Below are 23,907 nucleotides of genomic sequence, written 5' to 3'. Positions count from 1 at the left end.
CCTGTGCAACCGTAAGGAAGTCACTGAGTTTGATTGAGCGTGAACCTCCACATACAGGGCGGCCGCCCGAGGCCGCAAGGCGCCGCTGGGCATCTGGGCTGCATGGGCTCGGATGACAAGCAGGCTTTGCTGCCGGTGACCTTGTTTGCAGGGTCTTTGTTATGTCGTTGGTGAAGGCGCGATAAGGCTGACGTTTTTTTTTACTGAGGTTACAGCCTGCAAGCAGCTGGAAGAATCTCAACCAGACACAACAATAATGTTTGGATACTTCTTCTGAGAGGCCTACTTATGTTTTGAAGGAGACTTCTTATGACTTTACTTACAGGGAAATGTTAGCTTTCTGCCAAGAGTTAGATGATTGATGTGAAAGAACAAGTAGGAAATCGATGCCTGAAATAAGATGTGTGGATTTCACGTTTTGTTCTGCGACTACAAATGTGTATTTTAATCATTCATCGAATATTAACCACCTAAATGTCCCTTGACATGTCCAAATGTGCAGAGGCCTACTTGCATTGGGCCTAATGGTAGCTTTTTACTCCGTGGCTGCTGGCCATGTTGAGTCAATCCCTCAATCCCTAACGCTCTGAATTTTGAATTAAACTACTTCACAGGAATGTATGCAGCCTATTAACACTTCTGATGTTTGTGATGTCATATCTTAAAAGCATATTTATATAAGTTAGGATCAGTAGCCTAAGTGCTTTAGAAAGCTAGTGTCGCGTCAGTCTAACAGTCTGGGTCCAGCTGCTTAGCTAATACATAGCCACCATGCTAAAGTGTCCCGCAGCGGGGTGAGGGTCGATGGCCGGGCCTCGCGGTGACATCACAGCGGACGTGAAGAGAGATTTGCACCGCCGAGGGTGTCCAGTTGCCAGCTACACATCAGTGGAGAGCCGGCAGACGGCGACCGCTGCTCCCCTCCCTCTCTAATCTGTGTCTGGGTAATCAGAAACACATGCCCCCCCCCCCCCCCCCCATAATGGCTCCAGTGTTGTCCTGTAGAACTAGAACAGGGCCGTAAAAGGGGGCGTCGGGTACACACCAGCACATCGTCGCGGTGACAGTAAACACACCCTTCACATGGCGGCGCACTGCGACTGCAGACACAACAAATACGCCCAGCCATCCGTATGGAGGCAAAGACGGCCTCTGATAGGCGGTTATCTGGCCGCGGGTGAGACAGGTGTGAATGAGTTTGACCTGCGCGACCTCCGAGTCATAAAGCAAAGGTTTTCACAGGAGTGAAAAACTATGCGTCGACGTGTGTTTCTGAGATTAGTTTTTTGGCAAAAGGAATATTTGGAGTGTAAGTTTGCGTCTCCGACAACAGAGCCGCTGTAAGCTCGTCGGTGGCAGACGGGCCGACCGTCGGCACGGTTTAGGGTTCAGTGCATAAAAAACATAAGCCAGCTGCTTATTTTCCTTGGGTTTGGACACATTTGGTCTTGGTGATCATTTTCCGTCTCAATATCTGGAATAAGGCAGAGACCCCCCCCCCCCCAGGTTGGAGTGAGTGAGAAGCAATGAGGGGAAAAAGAAGAAGGAAAAAAAAAAAAGCAGTTTGGATCAGCCTGTGGAATTATGTGAAAGCTGAGACCTCAAGCCACATTATGAAGTCTGAAGTCCCACTTTACTGCACAGATAGCGGATGGATGGGTGTGTGAGGGAATAAAGGAGGGGGGGGGGGAGTTAATGAGCGAGAGAGAGAGAGAGACAGTTGAAAAGAAAGAAAGGAAAAGAGAAGGGAGAAAAAGCATCGGACTGATCTGCTTTCTATTAGCCATTCAAATCTTCCCCACTAATACACGCATTCCATAGAATTATGCTGACAAAGGGGGAAAGAAATCCAGGGCAATTTGAAGAAGGTTTTTGCCCCCTCCCCCCTTTCATGTGAAAGAATAAGGGGAATCATAAAAGAGAGAGAGATTTCCACATTTATAGAACTTGTCGAGATGAAAACTGTGTGTGTGCGTGTCTTCCAGAAGCTCTACTTCCCGACCCTGAGACGGACCCATGCGTCATTATTCTATCGCGGCAGTCTGACGTGTTACGGATGACGTGGAGTGACCACGGTGCCATACGTTGACCACTCCGTGCGTAGCCGATCCCAAAACTGAGTTGACCTCGTGTAACAACGTCACCGGTTTGTCTGAGCGTCTGTTTGGGAGGTCGGGTTGTCATGCGGTTGCTCTTAATTTCGGTGCATTAGGAGCAGTCTCTTTCTTGGTTGGTGGCCCTCTTCGCGAGGAGAGTTTTTTTCGGGTTCTATTAAAATGGCGGCTCCCAGATGTCACCGGGAATCTAGCAAACACACAGTTGACGCCGGCGGCGCGGTCGCTACTCCCTCCGTGTCTCGGTGGTGCGTTCGCTGACCTCAGCTCTCAGTGGTTTGGCTGAAGGAAAGCACTGGCTTCCATTTCCAGTAAATGTCATTTCATAGTTACTGCGTTTCCACAGTGCAGAGGAACAACATCCCACGCGTGAGGAGGACTGCAATTAGACGGCGTCGGACGGGTAGAAGAGAAGAAGAAAAACAACGGGAAAAGAAGTATTTTAAAATGTCGTACGGTCGTTTCTGATGCAGAGAATCGGACGGGGATACGAAAAATGTCTTTCCATGACCACATGACATCACGGCATTGCTTCTCAAGCTACTTTCCCCTGAACGCCTCGTACGCGATCAACCCGTTATCGAGGAGCTTAATATCTCTGACCCCCTTCCAGGTGTAACCCGACTCTGCTTTCTTTTTCTGCTTTGCATTGCAGAAAATATTTATCTCCCCCCCCCCCCCCCCCCCCCGGCTCATACATTTTCTTTCTTCCTCTTCTCGCAGTGACCGAAAATGGCTACCAGATGTGGCTCCAATCTGTTCCCGTCGCCATGGAAACACATGGGACTGGAATAGGTTTTCTGAGTCCAGGGCGCTTTTTTGGCTGACTCATCGGGACCACGAGTTTAAAGCCTCGCTGTTTCTATAGACTTGGCATACCGCGAGCCCCCCGTCCCCCCCGCTCCAAGTCATGTTTAGATTGGCAAGCCTTGCATGTCATTGAACCCCCCCCCCCCCAATCCTACACTCCCCAACGCTGACTCTTTGACCACGTTTTGCAAACCCCTACATAGTCGCTCCTTTGTGTTCCTCGGTGTTGCGTCGTCGAAGAGGATTCATGCTCCAAAAGTTGTACGTTCAAGAAGCAGCGGGCACAGAAATCCATCACAAGGTCACACACGCGCTAAATCAACACCGTTCGTCTTGAAAACGACGCCACGCAACACGCAACACACAACACGTGTCTCCAAGCTGGCGACTTTTCTCACAACACTTGAAGGATGAAGAAGCCAGAGAGCGTGTGTCGGTACGCTCGGCGGCCCGAGTCTCTTCTCCATCTGCGGGTTGAGGACGAGCAGATGGAGGCGGTCGTGTTGACATTCCAATGAATCAGACTCCGAGTCTCGGTCACGTGACACGTTGGAACGATTCGGGGGAGGTTGTCGTCTCTAAAATGAAAAGGGAGATTGAATGGGAGACATCAACGTCGTGGTACTGGAGCCAGATTCAACACAAGATCCAAAAAAACGATTTGGATTGGGAATGCCATTAGTTTTACAAGAACAATATTAACGAGTAAACAAACTATTTATCCTGGGGACCATTAGTGTCCATCCGTTCAATCCATCCACTAGTAAAAACAAAGTCCTAGTCATGGTGACTCAACGGCATCAGGCGACCATGAACGTCCCGACCATCTTTCGTCGCAATCCATCCAAAAGTTGTTCAGCCACATCAATAAAAAGGCCACGAAGACGGCCGAGGTGAATTATTAAACAGTTTGATCCAACTCTAAAAAGGTCATAACCACATCCATGAGTAGTCAACGCCAAGACGAGGCCTCATCAAAATAGCCAAGTCCCTGACGAGTCCCTGAGTCGATCGTAAATCCGACCCACGGTCTCCTCTCCAGCTCAGGTCAACGTTCGTGGGCGTCGCCGCGGCAACGAGTCAAACCGCCGTGTCCAAAGGAGTAAAAAAATATCAAACAAAGCTGCTTCGCCTCCTGCTTCCAATTACCCATCATCACATGACCTATCCATCCATCCTCATAGCCATCCACCCGTGCTCCCCCACTGCCTTGTGGCCCAGTCCCACTACCCCCCCTCCCAAAAGAGGACACATATGCAGCGCGTGATTAACTCCTCAGCACAGACTTTCCACTGTTTTCACCCCTTATGAAAGGAGCCTTTTGTCACCCCCCCCCACCACCACCAAGAAGGGGCCAAACGATTAGCTCCCTCCTGGTTCCCTCTCCGGGCTCTTTGAAGAGCCGCTGTGACCGAATGACTCCTTCGTCCCCGAGACCCTGAAGCCCCGGTAGCCAAGAGTCCCAGGAAAGAGTCAGATATCAATCAGCATTGGTTATGAATCTGTTTGAAGAACACTATAAGTGTTTGTGTGTGTGTGTGTATTACCCAATACCTGCCTTTGCACCACATTCTTGTTCTAGTCTGCTAAATGAGGTCTTAGTGATTATAAAGCGGGTCAAATAATGAAGGATTTTTGGTTTGATTAGATCTACATGTATTACTTTTTTTTTTATTCCAAAAAAAAAAGGAAATGAAGAAAACAAAAAATGTAATGACCATACACAAAATGGAAATAAAAATTAAAAAAACAAACAAAATACATACCTTACAGTCGGTAACGTTTTTTGCAGCTTTTCAGGCCCTTCTTTACACAAATGCACTGTAAGCCTATAAAAACAGGCACGGGCCAGTCAGATAACAAAATTGCCACTTCATAATTACACAATGTTATGATTTGAGTATATGCAATGGTTTTCCACAGTGGTATCATAGTAGTATTGTACAATCCTTTCTGTATGAGTTTCTCTTTGTTTTATGGGAGGCAATAACAACAACTGGAGGGAAGCAGATGGTTACAGGTTTCAGGTGCAGCTATTAATGCCATATAACTAACTACACTCTGCGTCATGCAGTTAAGTGTTACACCAACAATAACATCAACAATTATAAAAGCCAATGTAAACTTTACAAGATGGAAAGTACTCATACTGTAGGTTTGCTTCAGAGCTCAAAATAGGCATATCCAACAAAAAAAGAGCAAAAAAACAACATGAAAGCCAGTTCATTGACACCAAGAAAAACAGAAAAAAGTCATATAAGCACAGCTTACAAAGATAATAAAAAAGTACACAATGTATACAAGTTGAACACATAACCAAAATAAGTTGTACCATGATAAAAACACATAAAACCAACACAATGTTTCAAATTAACTGTGTAAATGTAATATATTCTTCAGCCCAACACATACCGGTGGCATGTTAACATACTCCCTATCACTCACTGTCCATAGCTCAGGTTTCGCATGCTACTTTCCAAATAGCTATCCACCAACAACTAGAATAAAAAAAGCTTTTTATTCCCTCCCACTTATTTTCAGGATCGACAACATTTCGTAAAACATGGCTTCTTTTGGCTTAAACTGATCCACAGTTGAGGCACATTTGAACACTCGAGGCACGGTACCATTCAGTCTCACCCTTGATGATATGAAGCACCCAGTCATTTCAGCGTGAGTCTACTAGTTTAAGATAAAATGGTCCTTAAGGGACAAAACATCCATGGTGAGATGTTCTTTTTCTCCACATCATCCGACGGCATAAACACGTACATATGAAATGGGAGTCGCTCAGTTGGCGACATTGGCCTCGTCAGATGTGTAGAGAATCCTACTGAGAGTCATTGCTTTGACTAAACCATCCATCGGTTTCACTGGGTTACGCAGTCGGTTTCTCTGTAATACAGCGTAGAGAAACTGCAGATGTTGCTCTATTACAGAGAAAGTGAGTGAGTTTAAAGTGATTGTCAAGCGTGATATGAAGTGAGGAGATGGAATAGCTCGGAATTTCATTTTTTGTTTTTTTGTTTGTTTAGCTGACTGAATAAAAAACGTACAGTGAGAGAACATTCTGGTGATTTGGTGTTAGCCGGAGTATGAAAGAGGTTCAAAACTGCCCTTTTTTTGCAGAAATATCAAAGCGCTTTGAAGGGTTATGCAAAACCATGTTTGATAGAGTTCGACAAAAGACTTGAAATCTAATTTAAAAAGTTACTTTTCTGTAGGTAAGAGTCTCGAGACCAACGCTAAAGCACAGCGGTGAATTAAAAAAGGACAAGTAAGTCCTAAATGTAGCATAACTTGCATACTTTGGGGCGCCATATTTAGTTTATTCGAGAAAACCATTCCTTATAATGTGGGATTTATACCTGGAATTTGCAATAGTAGAAAATAAAAAGGCTTTTTGCAGCTGAAGATGTTCTCTAACAAAAGGTGTTGCTCTTAATTGACATAATTAAGTTGACCATCATCTGTAAAGAATAGCCTCGACATAAAGAACGATGAGGGTAGCTTACGGTATAGAACTGTATTAACGCATGTAAAAAAAACTAAAACATAATAGCTTAATAGAGGATCTGATTTTCTCGTTATTTAGTTGCAGCCTTCGTACCTTCGGAACACGTACATTAAACATAGATATTTTTCGGACACCTTAGCAAATTACAGTAACGCAACCCCAAAAGCAATCCATATATATATAAATATAGTGGTGGAGGGATAGAGATGAATGAACTATAGATTATGTCTGAGATTGATACATAGTCCTTACACGAAAACGGGATTCTTGAAATGAAATACAACGGTGTATCGAGGTCATTACAATAAAACTCACCAATGCAACTCAACTGCACCTTTGACTTAGAAGCATTTCTCACTCTCGACTGGTCCTGGAGTCGCAGCACACTTAGAAAATGTTTAAATTCCTTGAATGAAAAATGACGGCGTTCTTCTTCCAACAAATCCGTTAGGGTCTCCTTAGCATCCATCACAAGATGAGTCTTTGAGAACATTTATTTCACTACCTGTGGGGGCATAATGGCTGTCTTGTGCTGGGGGGTTTTACTTTCTGAAGTGTCCAACGTACCCTCCTTGCCTTTCTTCCTGGGCGGCTTTTTCATGGGAGTCTTCTTTGGCGTCGGATCAAACATCGGGTCCCCCGGCCTTGAGCCGTTCAAGTCCTGCTTCTCCGGGCTCTTGGCTTCAGGGGTCCCGAGGTCATTGGCGCCGGGCGTCACCATCTTATGGAGGCTGCTCGAGGTGGGCAGCAGGGTCTTGGGGGAGCTCTGCTGGCTGAATCCACTGGACGGGTTCCTCTTGGCTTTCTGTGGAGGTGTCGGCTTCTCCCGGTTCCCCTTGGGTGTGGAAAGCCCGTTGGTCTTCGTCAGACCCGTCCCCTCATTCCTGTTGATGCTTTGGGTTTTCTCCTTGAGCTGAGCAGCCAGGAGTGTGGCAGCCTCAGAGTTCATATGAGGGTGGATGACCTTGGGGCTCTTGGGGGGCTCCTTGCGGGTCTCCTTTGGACTTTCAGCCCCCTTCTTCTCAGACGAGGAGCTGTGGAAGCTGCTGATCTTCTTGAGGGCATTGTGAACCACTCCATTGATGTGCTCCATGTGGCTGGGACTGCTCTGCTCATCCCCGGACTTCTTACCTCGCAGAGGTTTGTGTCTACCGGGGGAGCCGTTGGCGTCCGCCTCCTTCCCCTCTTGTTTCTTCTGTTGCTCACGACTCCTCTCCTTCATCTTGTGCCGCTCCTCGCTCTTGACCGAGCCGTCGCTGGAGCTCCTCTTGTTCTCCTTCTGCACGGCGAGTGCCTTCAATCCCCCGTGCCCCTGATTCTCAGGCTGGGGAGACCCTGTGGTGTTGCCGTGTATCCACGATACTTTGGGCTTGGTGGACGGGTCTGGCGGGCGAGGTTTGGGCTTGCCGGGCGATGGCGGCGGCTTCCCGTTGCGCTTCGCCTCCGGTGTTGGAGCGCCATCTCCGTCCTTGCCACCGCCATCGTCCTCCTTGGACTGCTTGGAGAGGCGAGCGATGCGGGCGTAGAGCGCCGCGGTGGTGGGTTCAGAGCCACTGGTGGAGCCTTCGCTGTCAGAAGACTTGAGGAAGGGCTGCTCGCCGCCCTCTGGTTTCGTCACACTGGTGTCCTTCAAGGAGGTGTACTCCCCTGCATCGTCCTCATTGGGGACGGCTTCTGGCTTCTCCGGTGCCGGGTTGGGGCTGCCCTTCTCTTTGCTTTCGTTCAAAGATTCTGTGGATCATTAAAAAGGCCGATAGGTATTATTAGTCCAAGATGAGATCATCTGATCATATAAACATCCATACAAGAAATCAATGTAAGAGAGATACTGTGGAGCTATTCTTGGCACAGTTCACTTCTGCTTATTGAGGCTAATGTTGGTTAATGTTAGCCACCTTTCGATTAAAAAGTATTGTTTGGGTCTCTGACATTACTCACTACGACTAAATATTATCCTGCCATTAGCACACTTTGTCAATACAAATATTTATGTTTTTTCTCTCAATTGAATCAAAGGTCTATGAAAGGACAGTCGTGTAATCATGCAGACTTTAAAGCCTGATTTATGTGTATCAATTCAGTTTATAATGTATAGCCCGATATCACAAATTACAAATTTGCCTCAGAGGGCTTTACAATTTGTACACATACGACATTCCTGTCCCAGAACCTCACATCGGATCAGGAAAAACTCCCAAAAAACCCTTTCATCGGGAAAAAAGTGAAGAAACAGATGAATAGATGTCATGTGACCAGAAGGAATCATTACATAAAGTCTATGTGGGGAGGAGCACTTGGGTGGATGGACGAGTCAAACACAGGACTACTGTGATCTTTCACTAAACCGAACCAAATAAGAACCTAAAAGCAAACTGAGAATGCCTTTTCCGAAACGGCAAAAGCGCTGCATCTAAATATCTCAATATGTAAATTATTTGTGGTTCAGAAACGTCCGCGTTCATCCGTGGTTTGCAGGAACGTACAATGCCAACATTTTATTGTGGCGACCGGGTTTCGGCCTTTAAATCTAAACATTGTGATTTATCTGTTCCCTTCCCCAAAATAGCAAGAATTCACTTCCGCGTGATTCACAGACTGATATCTGTACAGCTTCATTTGATAATTTGTTTACACGAAACAAACAAACTTTACATGAGACGGCGGCTCCAAAGCAACAGATCCTATTGGTTTGACTCTAACTAACAACCCTGTTTGTGATGTTAAGGCAATTATTTTGTGCGCCGGGCTTTTTACACTCAATGAATTGTTTCTAGGCCCTTGACCCACTACAAAAAATAGAAATAAGCCAAACAAAGAGAACATAAAAAAACAAACATCATCCCTCAGCATTGGGCAAAAAATCCCCCGAAACAAAACCTGACTTGATCTGTCAGACATCCAGAATAGAAACTGACGGAGTGGGTGTTTTCCATCAAACTCTAAGAGTTAGTCATGGTTTGGATCGGTGCCGCGCGCTGACTTGACCAATCCATTTCCTGTTTATGCTTATCCTCGCTCTCCAAGCAAAACCTGGGTCGAGATTGGCATGCGATAAAGAAACTATCTCCATAATGAGATTTACAGAACGTGGGTGAGTCACTAAACGGTCACACTGGGGGACTTCTTCACTGTGTCTATCAGTGTGTGTCTGTGTGTGTGTGTGTGTGTATGTGTGTGTCTGTGTGTAAAGACCCCGGGCCAAAGTCAAATTAGGGATTTATGTGCGTCATCCAAGATAACCGACCTGTTTATTTACTCTGCCGGTGACTCACCTTCGTGAGGCAAACAGTACACCGGCCCCTCGTCTCTGCTCTCGAAGGAAGAGAAGGACTCCTGGGACGACCAGGAGGAGGGGGACGGCTGCTCGGCCGCCGACGAGGGGGGCTCGATGAAGCTGCAGTTGAAGGTGTTCTCTTGGTCGTGGTGCGCTACTGGGGACAGGGAAAACAAACGCAGAAGCTAAAAGGTCAGCCAGAGGGCATTGTGCCATGTTACAAGAACAACAGTCTGTTCTCACTCGGCTGCCCCCGAGACGTGCAACGTGATGGTTTAATCGAGTCCACGGGAAGAACAATTGAGCTTTTTAATTGGTTTTGAATTGGATTTCACGAAGAGTCGAACATTCTGGGTTCTTATCAGCGAATGTGACTCTTTTGTTTTCTTTGTTTTATACTGTTTTTTTCTAAAAAGACGAGCGAGCAGCATTCTGACGATACTGAACATCCTCAGGCCACACAGGGCTCTACACATTGTCTTTGGAGGGTCTGCAGCTACTTGTTGACCCAAGCAACTAAATTCAGTTATGAATAAATAGATTATTAAGGACATTGTGAGCGGTCATATAAATGTTATGTTCTCAATCTACGAGAAGCTAAAGCACACACTGTCAATTAAATACAAGTGAAAATTAAAAATAAAACCAAAACCTTTTACTTTATTCGGATAGCTCAGCATTTTGGGTAAATATTAGGGCTGTCAGCGTTAACGCGTTAATCTATGCGATTAATTTGGCCGCGTTAACGCGCTAAAATATTTTAACGCAATTAACGCAACTTTGTTTACTTCCGGTGTTCGTTGAAGTTTTTTCACTCCCCTGAATTTCAAACCGCGGCAGTACGGTTTAACACTGTTTCCGTTTTTAAAACAATTATTTCTCCGCGAAAATAAGGAGCAGAAATCAGTTTAAACTCGTGGATGAATCAGTCGGGTTTCCTCCTGCTCCTCCTTCCTCCCGTCTCCCCCTCTGATACACAGAGGAACGGAGGGGCGACGTGTTGGGTGACGCGGCACGGAAAGAACTCGATACACGAAACCTTCACCGTGATTTGTCAATCCGTTTGTCTGTCAACATTTCGCGAAAAAAACAACCAATGAACACTCAGTAAATCACAAAGGACCTCCCACCTCACAGGTGAGGCTCATTAGCAGCCTGTCAGTCAGAGAAGACAGAGAAGAATGAAGAATATACACTTTTACACGACGCGAGGACAATGAGCCTCAATATATAGAGAGCTGAGATTGTTCTGGAATGTTTGATGTATAACACGTGGGGGTGTGTCACATGCAAACACCTTTAAAAGGTGAATTTTTGTTTGTTTGTAAAATGTATAAAATGAGCTCAGCCTCCAGAGGGTTAACGTGACATATTTGAATGTCAGTCAGTTACCAAGGCCACTGGTTCTGCTGTGTTCAATGTTAAAGATGACAGGACCAATGGGGTCTCAATATACTTTTTTTTTACTAATCTGATGTTTCACTGAAGAAACAATTTATCATCCACAATATTAAATACCTCGCTGGCACTTTATAGGTAGGAGCCTCTTTGAAAACACAGCTCTGTGTGAAGTTTGGTCTTTAAAAAGAAGAAAACAACTTTTAATCGCGATTAATGAATTTCAAAATGTGCGATTAATTAGTTAATTTTTTAAAATCGATTGACAGCCCTAGTAAATATACGTCTCTTTATGAAAGTGGGGTGAAAAAAAAATCAATACCAACGTCGTCTCATTAATTAGAAAAGATAATAAGTACATCTTCACCTAGCTTAGCATAAAGACAGAAAGAGACAAAGAGAAATAGGTATACTCCTGCTAGCCTGTCCACAATTAGCACATTCAACTAAATGCTAAATATTCCTTTAAAAATTGAGAACCTCTCATTACAAAAGCAATGTGTTGTATAATATCAGTTATACTAATACAGTATAGAGCAGCAAACATCTCTTATTCTTATAGTTTTTAGTATTTAGGTGTTGGGCTTCTTTCGTCATCTTCCAAAGAATCCTCTCCCTGAACAATATATAGGTCAAGTCATGTTTCTCTGAACGTCGGCCTCGCTCTCCATCGCTCTTCCTCTCCCGTCCTCCCCGTCACACAGCGCAGCCCTCTGCTGACCCTTCTGTCTCAGGACAGCTGTGGTTTCTGTGGTTTTGTGGTTTCTGAGGTAAAAGTTGAAGCTGATCTTCCCCATCTGGCGTGAGTTTGAGTTTAAATCCTACTGGGCGTTAACTTGACATGACCGACCGCATCAGATGCTCCCGTTTACACCCCCGGTGACACGTGGGTCGATCCAATTGTTTGGACGTCCGATGAAACCTAGATGGAAGAAAATCCCCTAAAACTTTGCCAGAACCCTTGCCAGGAACAAGTCCGAGCTTCTCAGCCGTTGTTGTTTGACGAGAACTGAAAAGATGAGCCTTTAAGAAGTTCTTTAGGGACGGATTTTGGCAGACTTTTGACAAAACTGTAAAAAAACCTGCATGAAACATATGGCTGAGGGAAACAGGGCTGAGAGAAGATAGGATTGAGGGAACATAGGAATGAGGGAACATAGGGCTGAGGGAACATATGGCTGAGGCAACATAGGGCTGAGGGAACATATGGCTAAGGGAAACAGGGCTGAGGGAACATATGGCGAAGGGAAACAGGGCTGAGGGAACATACGGTTGAGGGAACATAGGGTTGAGGGAACATAAGGCTGAGGGAACATAGGGCTGAGGGAACATATAGCTGAGGGAACATATGGCTGAGGGAATATATAGTTGAGGGAACATATGGCTGAGGGAACATATGCCTGAGGGAATATAGAACTGAGGGAACATAGGGTTGAGAGAACATAGGGTTGAGGGAACATAGGGTTGAGGGAACATAGGGTTGAGGGAACATATGGCTGAGGGAATATAGAACTGAGGGAACATAGAGTTGAGGGAACAGATGGCTGAGGGAATATAGAACTGAGGGAACATATGGCTGAGGGAATATAGAACTGAGGGAACAGATGGCTGAGGGAATATAGAACTGAGGGAACATAGGGTTGAGAGAACATATGGTTGAGGGAACATAGGGTTGAGGGAACATATGGCTGAGGGAACAAAGGTTTGAGGGAACATAGGGTTGAGGGAATATAAGGTTGAGGAAACACAGCCATACTCCCACTCTTCGTGCCTTTCTTTTCTTTCAACTGCTTTCAATATCTTTTCAAACAACAACTCGATGTATTCATGGTCAAATCCGAAATGGCTCAGAAGTGTGTGTGTGTGTGTGCTACATATCTTTTGTGCACTGACATGATTGCACGAAGCAATTTTCAAGGACCCTGATATATATATATATTTTACTTTTTTCCCCAGAATTCTAGATCAAGGTTCAAGGTTTTTTATTTGCCATCTGTGTCTAGACCAGCAGTCCAGCCACATCAGAATTATTTTTGCAGGGCTCTCCGAGATATTAACTGTGTTGGTTCCCATCACCGCTAGAAGGCCTGTTTAAAGGTCTGTTTAAGGATCTGTTTAAGGTCTGTTTAAGGACCTGTTTAAGACCTGTTTAAGGCCTGTTTAAAGGTCTGTTTAAGGACCTGTTTAAGGCCTCTCTAAGGTCTGTTTAAGGCCTGTTTAAGGTCTGTTTAAGGCCTGTCTAAGGTCTGTTTAAGGCCTGTTTAAGGTCTGTCTAAGGTCTGTTTAAGGCCTGTTTAAGGTCTGTTTAAGGTATGTTTAAGGTCTGTCTAAGGTCTGTTTAAGGTCTGTTTAAGGTATGTCTAAGGCCTGTTTAAGGCCTGTTTAAGGTCTGTCTAAGGTCTGTTTAAGGCCTGTTTAAGGTCTGTTTAAGGTATGTTTAAGGCCTGTTTAAGGTCTGTTTAAGGTATGTCTAAGGCCTTAACCTGTCTAAGGTCTGTTTAAGGCCTGTTTAAGGTCTGTCTAAGGTCTGTTTAAGGTCTGTCTAAGGTCTGTTTAAGGCCTGTTTAAGGTCTGTTTAAGGTATGTTTAAGGTCTGTCTAAGGTCTGTTTAAGGTCTGTCTAAGGTCTGTCTAAGGTCTGTTTAAGGTCTGTCTAAGGTCTGTTTAAGGCCTGTTTAAGGTCTGTTTAAGGTCTGTTTAAGGTCTGTTTAAGGTCTGTCTAAGGTCTGTTTAAGGCCTGTTTAAGGTCTGTTTAAGGTCTGTTTAAGGTCTGTTTAAGGCCTGTTTAAGGTCTGTTTAAGGTCTGTTTAAGGCCTGTTTAAGGCCTGTCTAAGGTCTGTTTAAGGCCTGTTTAAGGTCTGTTTAAGGCCTGTTTAAGGCCTGTTTAAGGTCTGTTTAAGGTCTGTTTAAGGTCTGTTTAAGGCCTGTTTAAGGTCTGTTTAAGGCCTGTTTAAGGCCTGTTTAAGGTCTGTTTAAGGTCTGTTTAAGGCCTGTTTAAGGTCTGTTTAAGGTCTGTTTAAGGCCTGTTTAAGGCCTGTCTAAGGTCTGTTAAAGGCCGGTCTAAGGTATGTCTAAGGTTTGTTTCAGGACCTGTTTAAGGCATGTTTAAGGCCTGTTTATGGCCTGTCTAAGGTCTGTTTAAGGTCTGTTTAAAGACCTGTTTAAGGTCTGTTTAAGGTCTGTTTAAGGTCTGTTTAAGGCCTGTTTAAGGTCTGTTTAAGGCCTGTTTAAGGTCCGTCTAAGGTCTGTATAAGGTCTGTTTAAGGCCTGTATAAGGTCTGTTTATGGCCTGTTTAAGGTCTGTTTAAGGTCTGTTTAAGGTCTGTTTATGGCCTGTTTAAGGTCTGTTTAAGGTCTGTTTAAGGTCTGTTTAAGGTCTGTTTAAGGCCTCGCCGACATACAAGACGCACGAGGTGAATCCATAGCGCTCCACGGATCTGAGTTCTTCCATTCATCAGAACCTCTAAACAACTTGTTTCAGTCTGGCAGCCTGAGGTCTCCGTGCTGCTCGTGGGGTGGATAATGTCAACACAGGTGCAACATGTCGACAATAAGCAAGTACAGATGTGTGAAAAGGGGGAACAACAGAACAAGCTTTTCAATATGAATGTAGAGCACGACTTCCATCCCAGGGCAACCAATATGTGATTATTTAAGGATATCCTGTTTACAAGAATAATGGCACCATGTGCAGCTCATGTTGGACTTTAGTGGCGACAGAAACAACGACAACAGCCTCTCACAGCATTATTATTCTGACTGGATTAACTTTAAAAAGTCATCTTTGGGTGGATGTGGTGTATTAATAATAATATACAGAACTTCTGTCTCATGGATCATGGAGGTCTGGATCGTGGTCCATGCTTACTACCAACTATTCAAACACTCTGGCATACTCATTGAATGTGTTATGTAACTCTGTATTGTTTCCTTCTGGTCACATGACATCACCTGTCCATCCTGGAGAGGGATCCTCCTCTGTTGCTCTTCTGAAGGTTTCTTCCCTGAAAGGGTTTTTTCTATTTTTTGAGGAGTTTTTCCTGATCCGATGTGAGGTCAAAGGTCAGGGATGTCATATGTGTACAGACTGTAAAGCCCTCTGAGGAACATTTGTAATTTGTGATATTGGGCTATACAAAATAAACTGAATTGAATTGAACGCAGCGAAATGTTAACCCAGAGGTGTGGACGACGAACTAATGCTCAGCCCCAAATTCAACGAGATGAATAGAATGAGTAAATGAGCAAGACGAGGGTACGTACGCTCGTCGTGTGCCGGGTGGGCAGAGGATCTGCGCGACGGAGGAATGCAGAGCAGCCAACCGATGCAAAGACTTGGCTAACACATGGGCGCAGTGCGACCCGTACGGAGCGGTGAACAACTGCTGCCCTTGAAACCTGCTCCCTCCAGACTTTGGGTCTAGTGGGGGGGGGGGACGCACAACAGGACATTATTGACACGTCCCAGCTGCAGAGCTCCGCCATCACAGTTGCTCATTGGGGGGGGCGGGCTAACAGGCCGAGGTAGACCAAAAGGCCACAGGGGGCTGGGCTGGGACAAGGAGGTTGCTAGTTCAAATGCCCGGTCCAGCTGTGTAAACGTGGGCATGGATATGACCTTTCCAATAAGAAGAAGAAACAACACTTTTTCCTGCCTGACATAATCTCGGCGTCTCCATGAGAGGACGTGAGGAATGAATCTATTTGGGCGTGTGGAGTAAATATGGCGAGACTGGAATGCAAATTACAAGCAAACAGCCTCAGTTATGCCAAAGGGCGAATAGGTGTGTTTCATGTAGCTATTCTCTCTCTTGAGTGTGCTAACAGAGTTTGTTGTCTCCCCCCCCCCCCCACACACACACACTTTTTTTTGCGCATTTCGCCTCGCCACATCTGTTGCGACTGACCCCAGTGTGGATAAATCACAGTTCTGACACGGGGCTGGGGTCAAATTTGACCACTTCCTGTTTCCAGCCCCACTAGGCCCCCTCTGGAATGCATGTGTGTGTAGGACTGTGTGTAGGACTGTGTGTAGGACTGTGTGTAGCTCCAGTCGAGAGCTGCTAAATGTTGGCAGACCACACTTCTGCGGTGCGGCCCGACAGAAAGCAGAGGGGCAAACATTTGGATAGGACACACCAGACGATCCCAGACAGCAGAGACGCACACACACTCGTTTGGCGACAGATTTGACTTGACGAGTTGGTCTTGTGCGGACATCTTGAGTTTAAAAGCATTAAAAAAACACATTTAGTTGTATCTGTTTGCTTGCAGTGTAAACACACATCAGCTCTCCCTCTAACAAGTGTATAAATAATCCACAGCGTGACGACAAAGGCAACCCATGAGACAGTTTTATTTTGCCCCGGAGGCGTAACGGAGACGGATTCGATCTGTAGGAATCGGCTGGATAACAGAGGAGGAGGCGCATGAACAGAAACCAGGTCACCGACTCCTCCCGCAGCACAACCGACTTCAGTCGGCCCTTTTTTAAAGAATCGGCATCGCAGCGCAACGCCGCTGTGAATACACACCGGGCCTTTAGTGCGATGAGCCCTTGGCCGGCGGCCCGCACTCATACAGCAGCTAGGGCTGATAAACGGGGAAAAGAAGCCGCTTGGACAAGCTGGATCCAGGGAATCTTTTCCCCTCTCCTTTAATAAATGACTTTTTACAATGAATTGATGATGAACATGTCTGTACATTAACTTTCAGTCAGTGGAATTAATTTCATTAGTGGACATTATTAATCTCCTAAACTTCAAATAGCAAATAAAAACATTTGCATCATGAATATGAATCAATAACATTTCCGTGGCTTGAAAATATTGGAAATTTTAAATTAAGTGCAGATAGATATATTGCTGTTCTGACAACACAATTACCCTGGATCTGCACACGCTGAAGAGCACCCATGTGCATCGTGGCATAACGCCGCTAATGGGAGCGAGACGACGTACCGCTCATCCAGAGAGAAGAGCACCGAGAGAAATCCAGATCACCGTGTATATTTAAAACTGTTAAAATAGTTTTGTGAACCCCTGAACAAAAAGCAGCCACGTTGAAGCGCATCTGGAGGGGTTTAAAAGATCATCACATCTCCTTCTATTACGGAGAAGAAGAAAAAAGGAAAAAGAACGGGAGCAGATCTGTCACACGACCACGAGACCTCCGCGTGGAGCGCCGTTCACAAACAGTGCGGCCTTTGATAGCGCGTCACTCACCACCCCCCCAGCCTGCCCCCCCCCCCCACCCGACAACCACGGGCCTTCTTTTAATAACACAGCCTGAATAAGACGATGGAAACGAGTATTTCAAACGTGGTGGTGGTGGTGTGTGTGTGTGTGTGGGGGGGGGGGGGGGGAGCCCCAGTTTAGGGTTGTAATAATATGAACACATGGCATCCGAGGGTGCCAAGAATAATAAGGGGCTCCGAGAACCAGCGCATTCCTTTCAAATGAAACCCCCTCCTCGCCCGCCAGCCACACTTTTCAACCCTATTCATCATCCGAGAGGAGGACGAAGGTAGCACTCCGACTGCCATCCATCGGTGTCATCACCCCCCTCCCCACCCCCATGCCGCGTTGAGCCGAGCACCGGTGAAACCAACGTGGGGGGGGGGGGGGGGGTCAGGAGCTTCAGTACAAGACGATTACACGAAGCACAGCAGCTTCTGGCAGCGCTGTATATACGACATAAAAAAGCTTACCGACTACTTTGGGCAGTTTCTGTCGCCTCAGTGGAATCCGGGGGAGTTTGGTGCTGATTCGGCTGAATCGTCCACACAGGATCCGCTTGGCTTTTTTGCTGTTGGGAAGAGTTGTCTGGGGTTAGGTGCGAGAGAAGTGGAATGACGCCATGGAAAGCCAAATGAATCATTCAGAAAGAGGCATATTAAAAGCTGGCCCCGTGGTGCCTCTCCTCTGGGGGGGGGGGGGGGGGGGGGCTGCTTACATTGCTACTCGCACGGTCATGTCAATATATAAAAAAGTGCTTTAAAAATGCATTTATTCATTTCCTACTAGAGAGAGTGAGTAGAAAGAAAACATGTTCTTCTATAACTCCAACCAGGGCGAGCTCCCATGGAGGGGGGCAGGGTGTGTGTGTGTGTGTGGGGGGGGAGCAGTCGGCCATCCGTCACTAACTTGTGGTCGTCTTTGTGTCGACACAGGCAGCAGCAGCACAGCAGCGACAGCAGGACGATCAGCAAGAAGGAGACCAGGGTTCCCGCCGCAATCACACCCATCCGCTGGTTGGGCTCTGAAAGACGAGAGGCAGGAATTCTTGGGCGTGCCCCCCCACAGTTGGCAGCAGGGCGAAACAAAAAAACCTCTTAATGCCACTTTCAATAAATCTCCCTCCTCGGCATAGATGGCGAACGATTGTGATTTAGCGAACGAGTGAGTTCCCGTGACTCGGGGAGAGAGGCTCCCGCCGTATGATCGGTCTTAATGTGCTGGTTAGCATTAGATAATAAAGACGGAGCGCCCAGTCGGCACTTTTGACTTTTTCAAATCGCTGCTTGGCATGAAGCAGGACTGAGGACTGTTGCAACGGGCCGAATAATTCACAATTAATCTCATCTCCCTGCAGAGACACGGGACCATTCCCCCCCCCACTCCCCTCACAGCCCTCTCTTTACTAGACGCCCCCCCACCAGAACTCATCAATGATTTATTAGCGCCCCTCCCTCTTCAAGTGGGATACGCCCCAAAGATAATATGTGACATAATTGCGTGAAGGACAGCTGACAACAGGCAACCCTTCAGTGAAGGGATGAGCGGCGGCGGCCTTCAGGTCTTTACAGGCCGGATGAAGGATGGTGGGAAAAGGTTTTGGCCAAAAAGGTGATGAGGTCTCACGAAGCCACTGACCACTCCGCCGCCGCCCATCATGTCCACTCGCCAAGACCTCTTGCCTCCTTAGTGTGCTGAACAAACTCTCGTTTCCTTAGCGGGCCTTCAAAGATCTGCTCTTTCCAAACAGTGCACTCTCGTTTTTTCTTCTTCCTCTGTCTCCCTTCCAAGTTCTCATTTTCTCTCATATTTTCACTCTTTTTTATTTCTTCTTCCTTCCCCCCTCCCTCTCTCTCTCCCTCTCTCTCTCTCTGGCTGGACTGGAACAGAGCCAACAAACACAGCCATAAAAAGGACACCGGTCTGGGTCTGGAAACGCCATCACGGCCCCGCTGCGCGGACGCTGCCTCTTCACACGCGGCCCTGAATGGATGCGTTTGTTGGTCCTCGCCTGTACCGCCAACTCTGAGACACTTTAATACACAGGCAGCACTTGAGGCATCTGGCTCTTTGGACCAGCAGTTCAGAGGGTTATAATTCTTTTGGCATGTGTAGCCCCAGTAAGAAATAGCCATTTGTCACTTAGTTACCGTGACGACCGCCGAGCGCAGAAACCGCTTTAAAAAACGCCAGAAACTACAAAGCATGTGGGGGGGGAAAGGGAGATGTTTCTTACGGAGATAGCAAGCACCAGACACGGGGTCGCAGTTCTTGTCGTTGCACGAGCAGGTCTGGTTGCAGTTCACTCCGTACTGGCCGGGTTGACAGGTCATGTTGCAGCTGGAGCACAGACACACAAACAACAACATCTGGTTAACGTGCAATCCGAGTGACAGACGCATGAAATAAGACACAGAAAAAAAAGCTTAACCCTTGTGATGCCTTCGGGTCAATTTGACCCCATTCAATGTTTAATGTCGGTGTTCTTTCGGTAGTCAACAAACAAACATAAAGTGCCTCACACTTAAACTTGGAAAACAATATTAATTCTAATAATTTTCTGGAGGTTTTAATTGCTGGCGTCAAATTGAACCCAAAGGGTAAAATATGTGAGTAAATATAAAGGTAACAGGAGGGTGAAACATTGAATCGGGTCAAAATGACCCTAAGGCGACAGGAGGGTTAAATGGGATCAGTTATTTGTTCCAGGCAAATAGAAGTGTGTGCTTCGATGGAAGTATGTCGGAATTTCCCCCTTTTTGCGTTTTCAAGAGGGTCAAAAATACGCCTCACACACACGCTCGCCTATTCATCTCCCAAGCACAACACAAGTGTGTGACAAAGGTAACAACCCTTTGTGCCTCACACACACGAGGGCTTCTCCTCGTCTCGTGACTTACTAGGTGCCGTAGAAGCCCGGGTCACACAGGCACTCCCCGGTGACCACGTCACAGATGCCGTTGAAACAGTGGCTGCAGTTGTTCTCGCAGTTCTCGCCGTACGTGCCGTTGGGGCAGCGCACCTCGCACCTGCCGCACGGGAGAGTCAGACATGTGGTTATTATATACACTACCGTTCAAAAGTTTGGGGTCACTTAGAAATGTCTTTATTTTTCAAAGAAAAGCACTGTTTTTTCAATAAAGATAACATTAATCAAAAATACACACTATACGTTGTTAATGTGGTAAATGACTATTCTAGGTGGAAACGTCTGGTTTCTAATGAAATATCTCCAGAGGTGTATAGAGGCCCATTTCCATCAACTATCACTCCAGTGTTCAAATGGTACATTGTGTTTGCTAATCGCCTTAGAAGACTAATGTCTGATAAGAAAACCCTTGTGCAATTATGTTAGCACAGCTGAAAACAGTTATGCTGGTGATATAAACTATACAACTGGCCTTCCTTTGAGCTTGAAGTTTGAAGAACAAAATTAATACTTCAAATATTAATCATTATTTCTAACATTGTCAATGTCTTGACTATATTTTCTATTCAGTTTTCAATTCATTTGATAAATAAAAGTGTGAGTTTTCATGGAAGACACGAAATTGTCTGGATGACCCAAAACTTTTGAACGGTAGTGTATATGATCACTAAAAAAGAAAGGATAAGTGGTTTGGATAATGCAATGGAATGATTATAATAATAACATTATGATATAAATGATAAAAAGGTCCGACTGAACAACAACAATGTGTCCTTTTTCACATGTTTATTGCAGGTCGTGAAGTATTATTATTATTATCTTTATTTAAAAAGGGACCATGTACAGTTAAAACATAAATGCCACCATGTAGCAGATTGTAGCTAAACAGCTAATTTGCACATGTAGTCCCTCGACAGACCATAATAAACATAGAACAATAACAGTCCAGGATAAGACACAGCACAACAGTATATGTGGTAAGACACACACAAAATACCCACAATGCAAAGCTACAGTACAGCACATTAAAAGTAAGTAATACATACTATTAAAGTAAGTAAGTACGAATAGTCCATTTCCTGCAGGACTTACACAACAAATTCAAATTTGGGTCAAAACAACTACACATAGTTAGGTTGAGGCAGCAAATCAAACTCGTAGTGAAAAGTCCACCAGGGGCCGTGGATATTGAATCCTTTGGCGTTGTGTTTGTCGACAGATTGCATGTTGTGACCATTTCCCTCGACCCCCCCCCCCCTCCCTCGCTCTGGTCCTTACCGGTCCCCGATCCAGCCGGGGTTGCAGTGAGAGCACTTGCCGCGGATGGGGTCGCAGTGGTGTCCGTCTCGACAGGCGGGACACGCCTCCTGGCAGCCCTCGCCAAAGAAGCCCTTGGAGCACAGCTGGTCGCAGCGCGTCCCGTTCCAGCCGCGGTCGCAGGTGATGCAGCGGCCCTCCGTCACCTTGCAGGGCTGCTGGCCCTTGCAGTGCCCGCACCTGTGTGTCCAGAAAAGCAAAAAAAATACATATGTATATTGTTGTTATTTAATGTCTAAAGTGTTAAAGGAGGTGAAACCAGGTGGAAACACTCCAGTGTGTGTGTGCTTTGAAGAGTTTCTGTAACGCTCCTTTAAAGAGGGAGATAAACAACCCTGAACCCGTGAGAGCGTCACAGTCCACGGACGGTGGAGCACTTAACCTGAATTGCTTCTCCGTGTTCGCTGCTGATGATGATGATGTGAATACCAACTTCCTAAAATCTCACCACTTTACAGCTCCATTGAGTTAACGCTCTCAGATCTTTTAGAGGATAATCACCCGCAGCATCTATCAAATCTTATTTCCTGCCCCGACCACAAAGCTGCTCGTAATATGGACCGGACGAGGGACGTGAACATCTGTAAAACTGCATATTTCCTGTGTGTGTTTTTGCTTTGATTTCTCCTCCTCCTCCTCCTCCTCCTCCTCACCTGTTCCTGCAGTTCTGACCGTAGAACCCGGCGGGACACGGCTCCCTGCAGAACTTCCCGCGGTACCCCGGCGTGCAGGTACACGAGCCGTCCCCGTGGTTGCACTTGCCCTGGATGCACTGGCAGTAGCGCTCGCACCGGGGGCCCCACAGCCCCTCGCGGCACTGGCAGCGGCCCGTGAACTGGTCGCACGGCGAGTTGTTGCAGTTGCACTGGATGGCGCAGTTCCTCCCCGTCCAGCCCGGGTTGCACATGCAGCGGCCCGTTTTGGCGTTGCACACCGAGTTGATGCTGCAGTAGCAGTTGTTGTTGCACAGGGGACCCCAGATGCCCGGGTGGCACGTGCATTTGCCCGTCTCCTGGTCGCACTTGCCCTTCTGGCACATGCACGGGTACTCGCAGTTGTGGCCCCAGCGGTTGTGGTTGCAGGAGCACTCGCCGGTCAGGTCGTCGCACTGGCCGTTGGGGTAACACACACACTTGCCCTTGCAGTCGGGGCCCCAGAACTGAGCCGGGCACTCTGGTGGAAGACAAAACAATACTCGGACTTGTTAAATATCCTCCAGCAATAAAGAGCAAGAGCCTGCAGCTGGTGGGATGGCCAAACTACGGCCTGTGGGCCGGCTGGGGGCCCGCTGCGTGCTTATTAAACGGCCCGTGGTGAATCGTTTTAGTAAAGTAGAAAATGGCTCCAGCTTGTTTCTAATACATTCTACTGGGTGGTTTAATCACTTGAGGTCGACTTAATTTTTGTAAAATTATCTTTGTCACTATTTTTACAATTTCTGCTGCTCCGGTTTTGTCTTCAGTCTTCTACGTGGGCGATGGGCGTGCACAGAAAACAATATTTGGCCATTTCTGCCTGTTTGAACTTCACTCTTTTGTACATAAATACACTCAACATCACAATATGTGTGTGTGAGCACTCCGGCCTTGCACTGAAAATAAGATAAGATAAGATAAGATAATCCTTTATTAGTCCCACAGTGTGGACATTTCAAGATCACAGCAGCGGTGCACATTAGAGCATTAATACAAATGGAACACAAAACACAATAACGATACTAAATACAAAAATACTAAATATACAGAGGAAACAAAATATATACACAAGGCAGTGACCAAATTGAATTTACAGCAGGTTAAATTGTCCAGGAAAATTAGTCGCTTTAAAGTTTTAAATAGATTCAAATTAAATTTCAGAGCAGAGCAGGTAGAGGAAGAATTCATGTAATATACAGGGTTGGCACACCAATAAATTACTGCAATGTTCACGTTAAACTGTTTACTAGTTACATATTCGTTTCTACTTGTGATGCAGTTTCAGATTTTTCTTACGAGACCTAAAACTTGTATATATAACAAGTCTCTAATGTTTAACGTTATATTTTCTTGACATCTAAGCACAACAGACAAGAGGCAAACGTTATATTTCCAACCAAATCTCTTACTGGTGTCACAGCTCGCTCCGAAGTATCCATGGCGACAGCGACATTCTCCGGGCCTGACGCACACCTCGTTCTCCTTGCAGGTGAAGTTGCCTTCGCAGAGAGCTTAAAAACAGAAGAGACGCCTCGTTACTCGACCGGCCGGCAGCGCGAGCGGCACGGAGGGAGAGACACGGTGTACGTACGCGTCAGGCACTCGTCCCCCAGCGGCC

The 23,907-nt window shown here is 46.2% G+C and overlaps 1 protein-coding gene across 2 annotated transcripts in view; it reads right to left on the bottom strand.

The window, feature by feature from the left end:
• Positions 1-4,556: 4,556 nt before the first annotated feature.
• The window catches only part of scarf2 (scavenger receptor class F, member 2), a 22,256-nt gene continuing 2,905 nt past the window's right edge, over positions 4,557-23,907 (bottom strand). Inside the window, exons 2-11 of one of the 2 annotated variants that reach the window (XM_056419373.1) lie at positions 23,881-23,907; positions 23,699-23,800; positions 22,248-22,767; positions 21,556-21,774; positions 20,249-20,377; positions 19,585-19,688; positions 18,258-18,372; positions 17,822-17,919; positions 9,714-9,872; positions 4,557-8,172 (exon numbers count right to left, since the gene is read on the bottom strand). The exon at positions 23,881-23,907 is cut by the window's right edge and continues 35 nt beyond it. In XM_056419373.1, coding sequence (XP_056275348.1) covers positions 6,935-8,172; positions 9,714-9,872; positions 17,822-17,919; positions 18,258-18,372; positions 19,585-19,688; positions 20,249-20,377; positions 21,556-21,774; positions 22,248-22,767; positions 23,699-23,800; positions 23,881-23,907 — 2,711 coding nt within the window. In that variant the 3' untranslated portion in view covers positions 4,557-6,934. The remainder of the gene's footprint in view (positions 8,173-9,713; positions 9,873-17,821; positions 17,920-18,257; positions 18,373-19,584; positions 19,689-20,248; positions 20,378-21,555; positions 21,775-22,247; positions 22,768-23,698; positions 23,801-23,880) is intronic. The other variant, XM_056419375.1, reaches the window with a different exon arrangement.

This window comes from Pseudoliparis swirei, chromosome 7 (assembly GCF_029220125.1).
Source record: "Pseudoliparis swirei isolate HS2019 ecotype Mariana Trench chromosome 7, NWPU_hadal_v1, whole genome shotgun sequence".
Lineage (NCBI taxonomy): Eukaryota > Metazoa > Chordata > Actinopteri > Perciformes > Liparidae > Pseudoliparis > Pseudoliparis swirei.
Note: the sequence above shows the minus strand (reverse complement) of the source record. Positions and strands in the feature narration are given on the sequence as shown.